The 19076-nt window shown below is 35.8% G+C and overlaps 1 protein-coding gene across 2 annotated transcripts in view; it reads left to right on the top strand.

The window, feature by feature from the left end:
* Positions 1-19076, top strand: part of CDH7 (cadherin 7) — a 72589-nt gene that overhangs the window by 18465 nt on the left and 35048 nt on the right. For both annotated transcript variants that reach the window (XM_026841759.1, XM_026841760.1), the window contains exons 2-3: positions 11075-11369; positions 18871-18990. In XM_026841759.1, the coding sequence (XP_026697560.1) occupies positions 11075-11369; positions 18871-18990 (415 nt within the window). The remainder of the gene's footprint in view (positions 1-11074; positions 11370-18870; positions 18991-19076) is intronic.

Here is a 19076-nt window from a genome sequence, read left to right as displayed (position 1 = left end):
CCCTCTGGGTATCTGTTCCTTGGTACTAATGTTCTTTAGAAACAGGTTCCTATGGGAAAAATCATTATCAACCAAGCAACGCTGCAAGCTATTTTGGATAGTTGAAACAGAAACAGGATAATCACTCTAAACTATAGATCTGTAGTTTGACAAAGAAAAGACAACATGGGAGGTATAATTTCCACTTTAAAATAAAGGCATGTGGTATAAATACGTATCTCAGAAAGTACTTTAATACAGAATTATTTTTTGTTTGTAAATTTGATATTATTGATATAGTAGTCAAACAGGAAGTGTGTATGATTATTTTTTCCTGTTCAGTGCTATTACAGATAATTCTTTAGATTACAGAGTTAGATATGAAAAAACAGATCCTCTAAAATATGCCCTCATTTTCTGTGATTGAAATCCTAGGCCTGAATTATCATGGCTAAGTAGAAAACACAATATGGGAGAGAAAACTTTCCATTCAGCATATTTGTATTCTTTTTTCTTATATCTGTTTTCAAGAACAAGGAAAAAGTAAAAGCATTCACTCTGCATTATTGTAGGTATATAAATTCTACTATTGCCTTCCTTGTTTCACCTCCCCTCTTTCCCTCTTTCCTGTGCCATAAAGCAAATTGTGTTCATGCAGTCTCTGGTCATATAAATAAATAAATAAATAAACAAATAAATAAATAAGACTTTAAAATCATAAATAATAAATGATTAACATAATTTTACAATACAGTGGTGTAAGAGCAGAAAATATTCACATCACTAAATATACATTTATTTATGCATATATATATATATACATACATATAAGTATTTCATTCAAAAAAAAGAATATGCTCAAGAAACAGTTCTTTACTGTATGCATGTTAATACTGTGCAAGCAGAGATTGTTTCATGTGTAGGTGGGGAAGGAATTTGAGAAGAAAGAGTGAAGTTCTTTGAAGGCTCTGTTTCTGTAAACTGCTACATGTGCATAAACTTTTCAAGCCCTTGGACATCTGCCAGCCCAGAGATACTCTTCTATGAAGCATACTAGGATCTTTGTTATTTATTTGCCATGCTACGTTTTTTAAGCCTGATCACTTTCATAGAAGATATGTGTGGGGAATGCAGGGAGTAAAGCATCTTCACACAATTTTATTGCACTGCTGAAATAGAGAGTAGTGACTTCAAGAGAATTTTGTCTTAGAGCTTCAGTGATTCTCAGCAACAAGATAAATCAAATCACTGGACCAGTAAATATGTTGGTTTAGTATATAACAGCAAGTAGTATGGTGCATTATGAATAGATATGAATAGTGTGAAAATACTATTGGTATGTATGGAAGAGAATTTAGTCCCTTTCCTGGAGAATAAGTAAATACAGAAACCCAAATACAGCTGGTAGGAATAAACATTCAGGCATTTGTAAATAGAATTTCACTCCAGTGGCATTTTCACGTGATTTATTTGTTGTAGACACTTGTATAAATGAGGTTTGAGTCACTGGTTTCTTTAATCAAAAATTAAATCTATTTGGATAAAAACAGAGTAATTTTTAAATGGTATGTCAGATAGAAAATCCAAAACTATATGGTTTGGTTTGTCAGGGATGCAGTTTTGTTATTGAAATACTCAGAATGAGTACATCAAGGAATAAATACTGATGGACTGAGAGTGGTTTGGGAACAAAAAAAACCCCAGAGCTGAATACTGAGCAGGTCTGTAAGGATTCCATGTGCATATTGTTTACAAACATTGTGGTCTATTTCCCCATTCTAAATTCTAACAAGATAATTTCTGAAAAGTTTGAAGTGTGTGTGAGGAGGAAGCAGGTCTCTTTTTTTTTCCATTCCTATTCTGAACGTGTTATGTTGCCTGCAGGCTCTTGGTGGTGCTACAATACAATATTGCTGTCCCCCCACCCCCAATAAATATTATGCAATTAGTACGTGATGATACACAGCATACAGATGGCTTTTACCTCCCAAAGCTGCCAAACTGTCTTTTTAAGAGTGTGAATGACAAATAGTCATTTTGGAGAGTGACATGTCATGATGATGGCCCATTAAAACTACTCAAGAATACTCAGCCGGCTACATATGCCCACTCAGCTCCATCTACAGCAGCAGCTGCTGCTGAGTTCCTCCTGTAGCTGCACTACTCTTAATGGGCTGGCTGCACAATTCCCTGTCGCCACAGGGCATTTCGTGTTCTTACTAAAACTGGGGCGCGGAGAAGGTATAGATCTCTGAGTGCATCATCTGCAGACACTGGAAAAGAAGAGGATGGAATAAAGAAATGTATGTGTGTGTGTGTGTGTGTGTGTGTGTGTGTGTGCATATGTAGGTGTACATGCATACACTTAAATGTATGAACACTTAAATGTATGCATACATTGTATACATATACACAATCACTATCACTGGCTGTATAAAGAGCTAAATAGAAGTATACAGAGAGAGAGGACGCTATAGACACAATTGAGTGTTATTAAGGGAAAAAAATGTCATAAAAATGTGACATGGTTGCTCTTATCACATCCAGTTTTCAGCATTTCCTATTAATTATTCAACTCACTAGCCTTTAGATGACAGTATCTCCTATTCCTAGAGGAACCTTTCATCTGAACTTTGTCTTCTACTTAGAAGCCTTAAGGGCTTACTTAGATACTAACTGGAATGTTATGAATTCTAAGATTTAGAATTTTAGTAATTCTACTTTGAATTTTGTTTGAACAGTAACCATCAAGGAACTAAAGAAGTTTCACTGTTCTCTTTCCTGTTTCACCCCACTTTTTCAAAAGGTTGGCAAAATTAAATATTCACTTCACTTCATGTAGTTGAGGTGATAAAGGTTATTATTCTCCTGGAGCAATGATCAGTCCCTTAAGAGTATATATATATAATATATATACTATACAGCTATATATTTTTTCACTAAGCTCTTCCACCAAGATTTCTGAACCCTTTACTGGTAAAACAACACAGATGAAGGAGGGGATAGTAAAGACTAACTGCTTATCTCAAGTGTGACATTGGCAGAGAATAAGTCTGAGTAAATTAATAAAATAGTTTTTGAATTTCTTAGACACAGAAACATACTTGCTGTAGCAGCAAAAAAAGTTCAGAAACTACAATAGGGGAAATAAGGATTTTTTTAAAAAAGAATGTTAATTCAGAACAAGCTAATACTTACGCTACTCTCCCTGCCCATATTATGTTTCTTATGTTTGATTCTCTGGTTCCAGCAATTTAGAATCAATGACAATTTAAATTGCACACTCTTTTTTTTTTTTTTCCTCTTCAGAGTAGGCTTTTTTTGGTGATCTTGGAGTAGTAGTAATACATATCCTCAGTAAAATCACACCTGACCAGACTCAAGTTATCAGCCTTTTTAATTCCTGTTGCATTAAACAGAGCATGAAAAGAAGATGCTGGTGAAGCTATACAGCTTTACTCTCAAATATTGTTCTTGCCTAACACTGATCAGTCACTGAAGACTGGCTCCATTTACTACTTCAGCATTTTCTTTCATTTGTAGTTTCCATTTTTCCTTGCTCTTTCCTCCCATTTCAACTTGTCATTCTTCCTTTTGACTGTCTTCCCCACCTGCTCTGCCTCATCACATTCACTTGAGGTCTTTCATTTGTCTGTTTCCCATTCCTGTTCTCTCCTGGTCCTTCAGACCTGTCCATGTTCTCATTCACTTTGATTTTTTAATTTTTGGATTTTTTTTACCTTAAAAAAAAACCCCAACAAAAACAACAACAAAAAATCCCCCAAAACAACAAACCAAACAACAAACTCAGTTTTCTCTCTCTCCTCTTTATCCTTCTTATTTATTTTCTCTCTTATCCTATGCTTTCTTAATCATATGCCTGCATGAATACCTTGGTGGGACTTGTTCTTGCCAGCTTTATATACACTGTTGAATATGAAGATCTTGGAGGTCAAAATGCACCAAATGGCATACAATTTGCCTGCAGGAAGGCTAGTAAGGACAAGCTGTGGGATGACACAGCTCGTACTCCCAAAGGAACGTGTGCTGGTTTTACCTTGAGTGTGAAATGCTCCCGTGTGATAGGTAACCTCTCATTATTCCATTATCTTTGTGGTGATCCTGGGTAGACATATTGGCTTGTGGTCATTCATAGGGCTCTAGTATTTCCTGCAAGACAAAAGAGAATTCAGAGACAGTCGGAGTTCAGACGGCATATAAGGACAGTGCTGGATGTGAGGAGGTCTCAGGAACGGTTTGGACCTTAGTTGTGTCAGAAGCTCTCAGTCTTTGGTCAGCTCTGAAGACTGGAAACAATTTAGGGAGTTAGATCAACACAGAACAGAAGTCTTGTCTAGGCTGATTTGCTTTTGAGCAAACCTGCTACCAGCCACTTGTGTTAGATAAATATCATGTGGTTATACTGTGGTCTACAGCATGGGACCTTGTATTCTCACATGACTATCTCTGCGCTTGCCTGACAAGGAGAAAGTCTGGACACAACAAAACAGTGCCTGAAATTGCTATCAAGTCAAAGTGGCAAATTCTGCCACTGTGGCACAGTTGTCTATGCTGGTTCCCTACTATATTAACAAGGAATGTCTGGCAGCAGTACCACTGTATTCCTTCTTTTAACATTCTAATTAAAAATGTTGGCTGTAACTGTTTATATTGACTTGATCTCTTGTCCTCAGTACTATCTGTTATGCTGAAAGCACAGACCAGTATATTTCTTTCTGAGCTCAGGTTTATAATATAGTTTTACATGAATTAATAAAACCAAAAGCAAACAAAAATCCTCCAGGAGCTCCTTTATCACTTTCTCAACGTTTCTTGGAAAAAGACTTTTATAAGAAAATCATTACTTGTTGAAAAATACTTTCACTAGTGCCTGGGTGTGAAATCAATTATATGAATTACAAGCCTTTGCTGACATCAATGAAATGTTGAAGAATCTGTTTCTGACCCACAGGACTTCTGTAATGAGACTGAAAAGGAAATTAAAAAAGATGTCTTAAGCTGTTGATACTGAAATATGGTTACAGTTTACAAGAGTGAGTTTCATAGCTCCAGTAGTAGTAACTAATATCTTTGTGAGACTCTTAAACATTGCAGAAATGTGGTATGTGTGTCCATCGGATTTTACTTAAATGTTGACTCCATTGTCTACGCTGAATTTCAGATATTAGTTATTATTTACATTGAAATTATTCCAAATGAGTGACATTGCACCCCTAGTTATTCTGATAATTAACAAAGATAGTGTTATGTTTTAAAAAAAGAAGGAAAAAAGTTGCAAATATCTAGCAGTTTATGAGTCATCACAATTCAAAACACTTACTAACAGTGATAATCTGAGGAGAAAAGGGGTTCAAAAACTTCTAGGTGCAACCATAGTAAATACTGAACCCAAGAACAAAGTTTCAAGAATCTGGCTGTTGTGATGAGCAAGATTTAATAAAAATAGTCGTTAAGTCTTTGTTTCAAATCACCTACTTTCTTTCAGCATCTGGCAATTACATGTTTAATCTGTATACACACGAGTTCCCTTTTTAAGACTTCCCAGAAAGCAGGGGAGCATGTTGTATATGAAGACGAGAATGTCTTCTTCCCACAGTCAATTCTCAGTTGTTTGTGATAGCAAGTTGTGGTTATAAAATGGACAAGAAAATCATTCCTGTCTTGGTGTTCTTTCTTCTGTTTGTCCTTTTTTACTTCCTAGTGCCTCCTTGCTTTTAGTGAGAAGGCAGGAATAAAGTTGCAGTTGCGTCAGTTCCATATCACCAAGAACACGAATGCCTGCGCAGTCATGAGGAGGCAGTTTTCATTCCTCCCCTTCCTTTTTTAGTTACGTTCACAGTGAGATGGGAGAGGTGCAGGCAGGATAACTCATCCTTGAGAAAACTTTTCACTATTCTGCCAATAGTGTACTTTTCTTATGGTCTCAGAGAGCTATGGAACGAACTTGTATTGAAACATCCCATGTTTGCTCCATCTCTTTCTCACCATTACCTTTGTGATCCTGCTGGTGCTGAAAACCCAGCAGCTTCTCATGCTCTCCCTGTGCTTTTCTTCTCCTAGAATCTGTAAACTCTGAAATAAAACATTAGCCATGCTGTCACAGGGAGGAACAACTGAAAAGATAGATCTTTGGGGAAGAAAAAACAGTGAAGAAAGGCATACGGACATTGCACCTACTTTCAGGGAGCCTGAACCGAAAATCAGAGAAATAAACCTCTCATTCAGACCTCAAACAGATCCATGGTGGCAGAAAAACTGCTTTTAAGGCATTACAGTATCTCTGCTTACTGTTAAAAGTAAATTTCCTCTATTGAAAATACTTCATTAGCATATTTTAATGGCAAGTGGTGCAAAATTACATCATTTTTGGTTGTACAGATCCGTACCCACAAAAAGACAAAATCCAGAAATCACTGAGTATTAGAGATCTTGAAGAAAATTTATTATTTAGGTTCCCCTAGAATAATTATCATCTTAAGGGGCCACATAAACATAAATGCATTAGGTGAGACCCTATTCTAAGCTATATTGCTGCAGGGCCAAAAAGTGTAGGTGAGGACAAAATTGCATTAATGAAAGGAGTTAGGGTAACAGTGCCTTTGCCACTGAGTAAAGCTCACTGCTTCCTTCTCTTACACATAACCAAAGAAGAATTTTCTAAAACTGAGAGGAGTTTTAGGAGTTGGGCCTAAGAAGATGTGAGTGCCCTCTTTTCAGGTTGAGTTCAGAACAGTAGAGTGAACTCAGTTAAAAAAAAAAAAAAAAAAAAAAAAAAAAAAAAAAAAGGACTTTTTATATGCACTGGCCCCCTGTGCCTTCACAAGGCTTTTGTGGGTTTTCTTATTAGATTTGTTCGCTCTCTGCTAACTATCCTAGAATATAAAAAGTTATCCTATTGTTAAAAATGCATTATCTCTCTGCAAAAGCCTGCTGCTTCCCTTTTCTCATGTACTCTTTCTTGTATATGATGTAATGCAGTGAACACTCAGCACCAAAACTCTTAAAATCTTTAGCTAGATGTATGTGGAATGTAACAAAGAAGCAATAGGATCAGCATATGATAACTGGATCATGAATCTCATACTGGAAATAAGGTTAGTTGAAAGCCAAGGCAAACTGGAGATCGCATGGATATTGTGTGGAGACAGCAATGGATGGAATTAATTGGATGTATCAATCATCTTTACCTATAGTATTGCTCTTTCGGAAAATAGAGAGAGGAATTTTATTTAAAATATTTATTACAAAGTATTTCTGAAAGAATATGTCTGGAATGTTGCAGAATAGGATCAGATGAGATTTACCCAGTGAATCCTCCATGTCTCTTGAAACAAGAATTTGAAAATGCTTTTGTCTTGATCCTCTCTACTTGTAAAGTCATAGTCCCCATGTGCAGCTCCAGACTGAGCTGCGGTTCTGTCTCCTACATGAATGTCTTTGTAGAAAGTAGGAGAAGTGATAGACAAGCTAGTAGATAACACTGCCATGGATGTTTTCTGGAGCCTTCCTGTAAAGTACAACTGTTCTGAGGACTAATATCATTCTATAAAATTGTTGTCAAATTAATCACAAGGTCTCATTCTTAAATGTACTTTAAAAAAGGGTGAAAAAGCGAAACAAATCAAAACAAAAAATTAACCAAAAAACCCCATGCAAAGTGTTTTCTAAAGCAAATATTTCAAGGAAAATATTACTTTTCACTTCTTAAGACATTGAACTAAATAGCTGGAAGTACAGGTAGCTTTGATAGTAGCACAGCTGTAAATATGGAACAAGACTGCTGCATTCAAAAATGTTCTTTTTACTTGCAAATCACTGATGCCTTTACATTAATGACTTGGAAGATCACTGTCTGGAAGGATTATACTGGGTGGAACTGGAATAAAGGTGATCTGAAAACTGCACCAAATATACATCTGGATTCTGTCAGCCTAGTTTATTTTTGCATTGTTATCTTGCATTGTACTTTGAAGTTATCTCAGACTGACACTAAAATGCACATAAAAATGTTGAAAAAAAGAGTGCTTTACAAAGAATTCATTGTACTACTTTGCCACAGGTAAACAAAATCTTTAGCTATATCACCTTCCTGGGGTTAAGTAAGTAGAAAATGGTGCTTTACTAACTGGATCATGGACCAGCACTGTTTCTTAAAGGCTTAGTAAAACACAGTTTTAATAAAAGGTAGAAAGTATTCTGCTCTCCCGGAGCCTCAACCTTGAAGTAAAAAGGGTCAGTGCTAAACACTTTAGTAATCCGTGTGGTAGCAGTTTTCTACCAAGGCATCATTCCAAAAAGTGGCTTCTATTCAGCTTTTCACTCCAGGGCACCAGCCTGTAGTGTAATCCATGAGGAGATTTATGGACCTCAGAGTGGGACTCCTTAAAAAAAAAAAAAATTTGTTAATCAGTGAGCCACTGAGTGAGAAAATGGGAAATGCTGAAGCTACAGAATTTCTTCTTTGGGATGTGAAATCCTTACTCAGTGCATCTTTGAGAATTTACACTTATGCTCTCTCCCCTGAAGGTCTGTTTTCTTGCAAAACACTGCTAAAAAGTTATTCAGAAGAGGGTTGGGTCTAAAAAGGAGGGGAAGGGGAGGCTGTGCAGCATGAGACCCAGGTGTGAGTGCTACACTCCGGTGTGTTGATGGGCTCCGCTCCACCCCTATGAGAGAATGCTCTCAGCAAGTTGAGACATGGAATCCCCTCCTTTCTCTGCCTGAAGAGATCTACGTGCACATCTCTAACCTTCAGAAAACTGCTCTGCCTTATAAATTGCTGGGTATGATGGTGTCATCTGCTTTTCTCGTATCCAGCATATCCTTATGTATGTCACAAAAGTTGGAATAACTTTTACAGATATAATGGTAGAGTCTCAGCCACATAGAAAGATCAGTGCTCTGCTAGAATATGGGTTATGGACAAAACTTAATCATTTCCAGAAGTCAAAGACATTGAAACTTTGTATCCCATGACTTCAGTTCTTCAGCAACATGATGCTCAGTATTTCAGGCTAGACTGTAGGGTTCTAGCTATGTAGGGGAACCCACACAATGCCTCTGTAACACACAGGGGACTTATGTACCCTGAATTAGGTCATAGAAAAATAAAAGAGGAAGAAAACCTAGTAAAACAAAATCAAGCCAGACAGGTTCTTACTTGCACAGGGTACTGCTCCTTTCTAGGGAAGATGGGTACTTTTCCAGTCCAGTTTGAAAAAGCAACAAGAGCCTCAACTGCCAGATTTGTGAGATGAACAGAAGTATGGTTTATTGAATAAACCCCCAGTCATTAGGGGCTGATGCATATTCTACTGCTGCAGATCTTGAAAGAGCCTGAATGTGAGATAGGTTTTACCTTGGTCTGCTGACAATGTCAGCAATGACTATTCCTGAGTGTGCTGAAAAGTAGGACTTTAAATGTTTGGGGTACCCCACCAAAATCTCAGGTTTGTTTTGGTATCTCAGGAGTCAGGTAGCAACAGAACGTGGATAAGGCATATTTTGGAATAATGTAGCTATTCTGATTTAGACACCTTAGTGTTTTGTGGTGTTTTTTTTTGGTTTGTTTGTGTTTTTTTTTTTGTTTTTTTTTTTTTTTTTTAATGCAGTCCAAAGCTCAGACTCCATTTCTGTCCTAAATGAGAGAGGGAGTGCACTGTAATTGCGTAAGTGTGAGATATCCAGACAGTGTAAGTGAAATAATGTCTAAGAAATAGGCAGCTTCATATCCAGCTGCAAAATTCAAAACTGATCATGAATACTTCCCTGCTGAAATAGGAAAAGGTTTTGCAGCTGTGCTAAGTTATGACTGAGATAGCAATTTTCTGCATGTATTCTGGAAGTGATTACTATCTCAGTGATACTCCCGGATGAGAGAAAAAAAAAAGTTATTGGAGAAAATGATGATGATGATGATGATCACAGTAGGGTTACCTCCAAACTCAACATGACATGGAGTTGGGACAAGTATAAAGTAAATAAAAGACATAAAGAATCCAAACATCTTTAATACTGTCCTCAGCTTTTACAAGTAATAATCCACTTTCTAACAAACAAGCAAATACTTTGAATTTTACTGTTGTTCTTTTCACTTATACCATATTAAATATATCATAGCTGTCTGTTACTTTGATGTGAGATTCAGATCAATTACATTGTTGATACAAATTTGAAAAGCACATGAGAATTTTTTTCTCTGTTGTGTAACAGGAAGGTGAGATTCAGTAGACATAAAAGAATTACAAAACCTGTGGAATCTTGCTCTGTAACTTAAGATAGCTTGTGTAGTGAGGAAAACATTTTCTTTCTGTTAATCTGTCGTGCAGTTCCAATGGAAAATGCATTTTGATCTACTGAGGTACATTTGTTCTGTGTCTACTACAGGTAGGCCCAGCGAAACCACACTTGAGTTTTGATGCTGTTGTAGTTCAGGCAGTGCCAGGACACTTCTTAGCCTTTCTCAGGCTACATTTTTCTGAAGTTAGATAACAGACAACATTATGGAAGCGAAGTTACTGGCCCATCAGATAGTAGTGAGCAAACTATCAACCAATCCATTTTACTTCATTTATTTGATATGTTTTACTGCTCTACACAGTAAACACTGAGGAAATCATTATGTGGTTTCCCATACATGAGCAGGAGCAAACACACACTGACATCTAGTTTATCATGACATTTTTTGAAGTCTCATCCTTCAGTAGGATAATAAACTGAAACCAACAATATAGTTAAATTCAGGTAGGAATGAAATCACGGTTGTAATCATATGTGTTCATGTTTGTATGTGTGTGGCTATGTAAAACTCTGGTATGAAAAGACTGTAAGACAGTATCAAATGCATTTGAAAATTAGATTCTTTGCCGGAAAGAATTAAATTATCTTGCTCAAAAGAGCAAGCTGACAGATTCTAACAGTCCCTCACATGCTGTGCATGATAAACATTCAGCTTATCTTTCCAAGAACAATAAAATTTCATGTACTACTGCTTGACATAAGAATTATTTTTACATATCTCCATGCCACTGACTCTCTTGTAAGTTAATCTCATCTCTCATCAATTTTTCACCAGCTTCACTCTGATGTTGATAAAGGAGATGGTTCCATCAAATACATCTTGTCAGGCGAAGGGGCAAGTTCCATTTTCATTATTGATGAGAACACGGGGGATATTCATGCTACAAAGAGGCTGGATCGAGAAGAGCAGGCCTACTACACACTCCGAGCACAAGCACTAGATAGGCTGACTAATAAACCCGTGGAACCAGAATCTGAGTTCGTCATTAAGATTCAGGACATCAATGACAATGAGCCAAAATTTCTGGATGGTCCTTACACTGCTGGAGTTCCGGAGATGTCTCCTGTGGGTAAGTGCAAAATACACTGTTGGTGGTGTGGGAAATTTGTTCCTATTGCCTTTTTAAAAATGTAATTATTTTTTACTGTATCACACTATGCTACTTAATTATCTATGAGGCACCTGCAACAGTTAGATATCTCAAGACTTAACTGGAAATAACATGCAAGATTAAGTATTTACCCTTTCAAAAATGTTGTGAAACTCAAATAGCTATGTAGGGATTCAGAAAAGCATTTTATGGTGCATTTCTCATTCCAGTGCCCAAAGGCTTTGTTTTATAATTCTCATTAACAATAATAAGTTTCACACCTATGCTATGGTACTCAGAGGTGATAATATGTAATTTTGTTCAGATAAAATCCTTTCTTAAAAAACTCTTCAAATTCCTGCTAGTCCATAGCTTTTTTTTTTTTTTTTTTTTTTTTTTTTTTTTTTTTTTTTTTTTTTTTGGTAAGTGTTGCATATGTCAGTAACAGTTTACTGTATATCTTTTCTAATACTGAAATCCAGCGTTCTGGGAAATATATGCAAGCAGCAAGGACCAGAGTAAAACTTGAAATAGATTCAAAAATCCAGTGGAATCAGAGAAAAACAGCTTTTAGAGGCTTCAGACTCTGTTGGAAAAGAATAAATGCTATTTTTTCCTAAATCTGAAACAGAGAAGAATCTCAACATCAAATTACTATCTCTTAATTTCAAAGAAACTAAATACTCATTTGTTGTCAGGTGCCACTGTTCCTTTGAAAGCTGACTGATTCAGAACAGATAGGAATTTGGCTCAGAGATATTTTGGTAAATTTTACTTTAACCTGAAATTACAAATGCAAACATGAATTAAAACAAAAACAAAAACAAACCAACCAAAAAAAAAAAAACAACCAAAAACCCAACAAAAAACAGAAGAACTTAATCTACTTCAGTGGAAATATGCATACAGGAAGTCTCACTTCAGATTAAGAGAGTTATATGGTAATTGAAATTAAGGGTCTTTTTTCTTAACTGATTTTAAACCATATCAAAATTTGATAATCTTACAGTAAGACTACGCATGTAAGATTTCCTATAGTTTCCTCAATACCATCTCCTGTGGTTCTGGGTGTTAAACAATGCCTTTAAATTACAACTAGAGAGAGAAAAATAATCTTCCCTGCCTAAGTGCCCCTAAGCAATCATTAGTCAACATTGTTTTTACATCTGAAACTCAGTTTAGGAGCCAATAGGAGATAAGTAAAACATTACTAATGAGTTTTCTTTTTCTTTATTTTACTAAGCACTGGGCATAGACACTATTTCTCATTCAATATATGACACTTGTTCATTGTCACTCAAACACTGTGTGGATGGCTGAAGAAGCAGTAGTAGCCTTGGAAAGACAGATGGACACCACAGCTTTTGAGGAGTATCAGGGAGGAGATAAAGTTGTGATACATTGCAGAGAACTTTTTACTGCTACTCTTCAGAAAATGAGACATAATCAAATAATCTAAGACTGTAAAACCTCATTCAATTAAAATAAAATTCAAAAATGTTCCGTAAAAAATATCTATTTTTTCAAAAAAAGATGTAGTTATATTTTAGAATTAGATTATTTAAGTGAGCTGTAGCATGCAGCAATGATGAGATTTTTGCACCTTTGTCTTGTGCCCTGAAAAGCAATATCTGCATTTCCCTTTTGCATGAGTTACCACTGTCTTGTCCTGTACTGACATATTGACATATGGACAACTACTACAGATATATGAGGTTTACCTACACACACACAAATCCATGCCTCTACCCCTCATGCATGCTCCATTTGTTCCAAAAACATATTGGGAATCAATCTGTGGGGAGTGCACAGTGTGCGGTAGAGAACATAAGGACTATTTTTCAAAATGAGCTGCTTTTGCATATTTTGTTGAATCTTTACCACAAAAATGACTGAAAGAATTTCTCTCCCATACTGACTGAAGCACCAAATATATATTCAACTTATGTGGAATATTGTGCAAAATCAGTAACTGAGACTTGTGCACACTCTGGGATTTGTGTCTTTTAAGGATGATGTCATCTTCATGAGCTTTCAGTAACTGTACAAGTTAAACATCTTCATAGTTTGTACCACACAGCTACCAGATACTACACTGTTACTGAATTAAGGATTAGCATGAAATGCTTGTGTGGCACTTGTTTTACATAGTCACATTGCTTCATAGTTTATTCATATAACACAATTTTTAATTAATCACCTAGAGCATTCATTAAATATTAAGGAGAAACAAAGTATCTCTCTCCTATTTTGTTTAAAATTATATCCATGACAAGGATTTTTAATTGGATATTAAACAGAATGAAAGAGATCACAGGATTATAAACCCAACTTAACTATAAAGCTAAGAGAACTATAACCTTTAACCTAAAGGATGGTTATGCAAGTATAATGATCCTATATTTTATTTGACAAATATTTTAGGACATTATCTAAGGCTAATTGAAGTCAATCTTTTCTATTATTTGAAATTACTTTGGGTCAGGTTCAAATTACATTTTGGTCAGGCCCAATTATATTGATTATCCTAGATAGGGTAAATATCTTGATGGTTTATAAATGTATTCATAGCAAAAACCCCAAAAATATGGCTTATCTGAAAATCATAGAGCTTTTTTCTAGCAGTGTTATATTTCAAAGAAAAAGATTGCAAATTATAGTTAAAAGAGTATTAATAGTGTGTTCCTCTGATGTTGACCAAAAAAATAGCTGATGTGAGATACTGATTTGTTTGGCTTGTAGCCAGGGGAACTGGGGATAAAACTTCCAATACCCAACGTGGTTTTTCTTTTATTTAATCTTCTTGACTCTCCAGACATATCAACAGCTTTGCTTGTTACCCAGAACAAGAAATATCTTTCTTGGCAAATTTATTATTTCTGGTTGAGATTGATAGAAGTATTTAATGTTTATAGTAAAAAAAAAAAAACCCACACCAACCCAAACCCCAAACAAAACCCCCTTTATATCATGCTTAAATCTTTGGTACAAATTGGTAATGGATTTTGAGAACCTGGATGAAGGGAGAGTGTCTCTTTCCAGTCACAGGCCCTCTCTGCTTCAGTTTATCTGACCTTGTTGCTGGGCTGGGACCAGTCTTAGACTTTGTCTCCAAGTGAAGGCAACATGCAAGGCTGTGGGAGGAGTGGGAGGAGATGAAGAGGGTAGAACCTGCCTCCAGGTGCTCTCTCTCCCTCTTTAAACTCTTGGAAGGGAAAGGCTGTGGGAGGTATTGCTTCATCAGTTCTGGGTGAGAACCAGTGGCAGAAGCACAGAAATTCCAGATGGTGTGGAGCAGAACCAGGCTGGGCTGTCGCATGTAAGGATTAAGCAGGTATTATGGATAGCTTGATAGTAAAGGTGTTTAGTATTTCTAGTAGTAGCTGATATCACATAGAAATGTGATGTCATTATGGATTTTTATTTTATTATACATATAACCCATCATTAATTGATATCAGTCAATGTTTTTAATAGCTGACTGCCTTTAAAGATAATTTTTAATTTATTAATGTGGCTACAATTCAATTAACAAGGGTTTGTGCAGTTTCAAAAATAAAAATTTTTTTAAGTTCCTCTAGTTTTAGAAACCAGTTTTCCCTTAAATGATTTCACCAGTGTTAAAAATGGAAGTCACACAAACATTTCTCATACAAACTCATTTAAAATCCTTGGTAAAATACTACAGAGGTTAGTAGCAAGCTTTTTAAAAAGCTCTGAGCAGAGGTTGCTAAAATAATAAACTCAGAGATTAAAAAATGATCCCTTGAAAGGATCTCCAAAAGAAAACGAACATCAGCAACCAGTTAATGTTTATCTGACCCTGTCACAGAATAGGTTGATGTCTGCAACATCAGAAACATTGCTGAATCTTGACTTGAGTAAATTAAAGCACAAAATAATGTCCTAACTTCAAGATCCTCTCTACAAAAGCTTCTCCCTTCCTTTTGCCCTAATATCAGAATTTAAATAGGTCAAGTTATAAGATTACTGTGATTCTGTAATATCTACCAATATCTATGGTAGTGTTTTTTAACAAAATGGTTAGATTAAAAATGATAGCTTAAACATTCTGGAAAAAAACCCCAAAATTCTGTGCCATTCACACAAAATTCAGTGTGTTATTAGCTAGTATTAATAAAGAGATATGTGGAACACCCTTTGATTAGCAACATGGATTTTTCCCTCAGTATTTACTGCAACTGATGAAATATTTTACGAAGTTGCTACATGTAGGTTCTTTTTTTAATGAACTGATATTCAAGCTTTGTTACAAAGATATAATTGTTGAGAAAAATAATTGTAGAGGAATCCATATCTGAGAGGGAAAGACACTTTTTCAGTAAATAACCCTTATTTATTTTTTCAACCTGTAAATTTTTCAACCTGTAAATAAGAAATATGTAAGAAATATTTAAAACTGTAGCTGTGAAGCTACAGGTTGTAACAAGTCATTAATGGAAGTCGGGGGTAGGATTAGTGTCCTGTTTACACCTGTAGTCTTGGGATCTGAACAATGCTGCCATAAACAAGATTTAAAGATTTACAAGGAACTCATTTTTCTGGAATGACTGAAGATGTGGTGCTGTTTGTTGACTGTCCCATGTTACCTCTAAGTCCTAATCTTGGACGCATATATGACAGCTGACCACCTCTGTTATGAAGTAGGGCAAAGTGTTCAGGAATAAAAGGAAGACTTATTTTCAGTGCAGGAACACATACTCTCCTTTTGTAAGATAATGTAGTTGGAACTATGATGTAACTACATTTTTTTTTCCTCAATCTGTAGATTTATTGACTATTCATGAGTAACCATAGAGCTTTATTGGTTACATTTTTTTTTAAATGAAAATAAGCATATGAATTTAACATCAATCCATTGCAAGAAAAATTAGGACAACTCTGTGTTGTAATGATAGTCCTTTGAAGGAATTCCTATTCTTCAAGAGAAATTTGCTTCCTCCGGGAAAATCTCTGGAAATCTTCACATACCAATCTTTCCACACATTATGTTTCCTTGGAACCGATTTCCTACACATAGGACTTTTCACATAGTTAGCATACCTTATGTTAGCTTGCATATTCTTTTTTTAAAAAACAACTTAGGCAGAAATCTCCCTCTTGGCGTGGGACTTCTGGAAGCTCAAAAAAATAATGACAATAGCAGTTGTTTCAAAAAAATCTTTCCCCCATAAGGTTTGAGAGAAGTTGATTAGCACAAAGGGACTAGGAAAGTATCACTGTGTTTTAGTTGGTGGTTATACTTAAATGGGATGAGTGTAGACAGATATGGCATTAGAATTTCTACCTAAAAAATAACTTTTCTAAAGGATCTCTGTGTTTTAGGACAAAGCCAATTATATTCAGATACTGACTTTATTCATCTCACAGAATGGAGAGGGTTTGTTTGCTACATCAATAGATTTTTACAGCAAACAAGCACTTCTAAGCTTACAGGATTTCCAGAATACCTGTGTTGACGTTGCAGAGCTGGTAATTTCTTTGATCTTGTGTGGTCTAGAGTCCTTGAAAGCGGCAAGAGCGAGGAGCAAAGTCATAACTGTGTGTGAGGTTTATAAGCACTTTTGCCAATATTTGCAGACATTGTAAGCTTCATTGACAGGGCTTAGGGACTGTGTAAATGTGGTAAACCTGGCATTCACAAAGAACACAGGATGTGAAATAGGCACTATGATACTCTTGTACTCAAAAGCTGGAGAGATTCTGGAAAGTTTAAAATAGGGCCCTGTATGAAATTACATTATAGAGTAATCTGTAAAATCAGTTTGACATACTGAAGCAAAGCTCTTAGTTACTGGTGAACAGAAAATTGATGTATTTTAAGTCCTATAACTGATAAATGGCTTGATGGATTAACTACCAATTTTCTTTTTAAACTTTCCATCTACTTAATAGTTGCCTGTGAAATTTCAGGTTGAGAAGAACCTTTTTCCTGTCCAAAAATATTAGGCAGTCCACAAAAGAGAAAAATTGCATTTAAAATAGAATTGCAATCATAATACTTTGTCATGGATTCTTCAGGAACAGAGATCAGGAATGTGGGTTAGCTAGGCCATAACTTAGGTTAATAAAGTTATCATATGGAGGGCTGGACTTTATCCTCTCTCTCCCCAAACCTTCAGCCTTGTCCCAGGACACATTTATGATGCCCAACTGCAAATTGAAAAGCTGAGGAAAGTGGATGTGGGACTGAAGAATTTCAGAACTTCCTTCTGCCGATTTTCTTGAATAAATCCAAATAAAACTGACCGGTATACAACTTAAGTAAAGCTCACCCTGGATACTTGCTATTGCAGTTTGTTCTTAAAGGGTGACTTCTAGATTTGCTGCTCTCATTTTTGTGTGTAAAAAATGTGTTCATTCAGAAAATGAACACTCTCTTTAACAAATTATTTTCTCTAATCTTGTGTCTAAATACATTAAAGAAGGTATCTGATCCTCTGTTGAAAACCTTTACTGGGCATCTGACAAATTGCTACAATATTAATTTTCAACCTAACCTCCAAATGGGTCCATGGACTGTTGAATGGAAGGTCTCAATGTTCCAGACAATCTGCCAGTGAGAAAAAACAATCCTTTCTGTCTGTCAAAGGATGGTGACCATGGCTAAGGACCTGGCTCCCAAGTGTTGTTTTATTCTGCTCTCAGCATACATCATGGAAGCTGTTGTACAGAACAAAACAAATGGGAACTGACATGGAGAGCGTAATGAATAGGAGCTGAATACAGAGTGAGATCCTCACAAAATATACTGTTCTTGCTAACCAGTTAGAGATTTCACTTTCTTATTCCTGTCAAAAGAAACATTTCTTGCTCAAGAAATATTTATGCAACAGATTATTAGCACAACTAATACTAAAGTATTTCATAGTTTTGAAAGAAATTAGTGCTTTTTAAAGGAATGTAGAAATAGTTCTCACCAGTTTTTCTCTGACCTGAAAGAGAAACTCTTCAGTCATCTCTTTATAAAAGGGCAAAAAAATTTATAGGCTAAAAATATTTTTAATATATGTATGTGTACAGTTATCATCATATAAAATCCTTGTATGTGTATATATATTTGAATCCAATTACTCATTACAAGTTTGGTATGCAGACTTGTCTTCAAAGAGAAACTATTACTGTATTTCATACTTAAGCATATTTCAGGCATCACCATTGTTCACATACCCTCCACCAAACAAAAGTAGAGATAGAGAGGGGGAACTGAGTGAGATGGTTTTTACTGCTGTAAGTCAAAGGCTGAGACTATTTGGGAAGACAGAACTCTGTAATAGCCAATACTAATGGTTTACAAAGAGGACCCTATAGTCTAAGCTGAATCAGCATGGAAATTATGAAACAGTTGTGAAAAAGCCACCTTACACTGTTCCAGATGTATATTGGCACAGCATGCTGAATAAGTGTAGTTAAGATTTTTGGATCTTTTATGTACAATAGTATCTTACACATTTTGCAGGTACCTCTGTGGTTCAAGTGACAGCCACTGATGCAGATGATCCTACTTACGGTAACAGTGCTCGAGTGGTTTACAGTATATTGCAAGGACAACCTTACTTTTCTGTGGAGCCAAAAACAGGTAACTTTCCATAAACTCTCTGCAGTAATGCTGAGGGAAAAAAAAAAAAAAAGAAAAAAAAGTGCATTAAAACTTGCTAGGAACTT

This window comes from Athene cunicularia (assembly GCF_003259725.1).
Source record: "Athene cunicularia isolate RWA chromosome 2 unlocalized genomic scaffold, athCun1 chr2_part1, whole genome shotgun sequence".
In the NCBI taxonomy this organism is placed as follows: Eukaryota; Metazoa; Chordata; class Aves; order Strigiformes; family Strigidae; genus Athene; species Athene cunicularia.
Note: the sequence above shows the minus strand (reverse complement) of the source record. Positions and strands in the feature narration are given on the sequence as shown.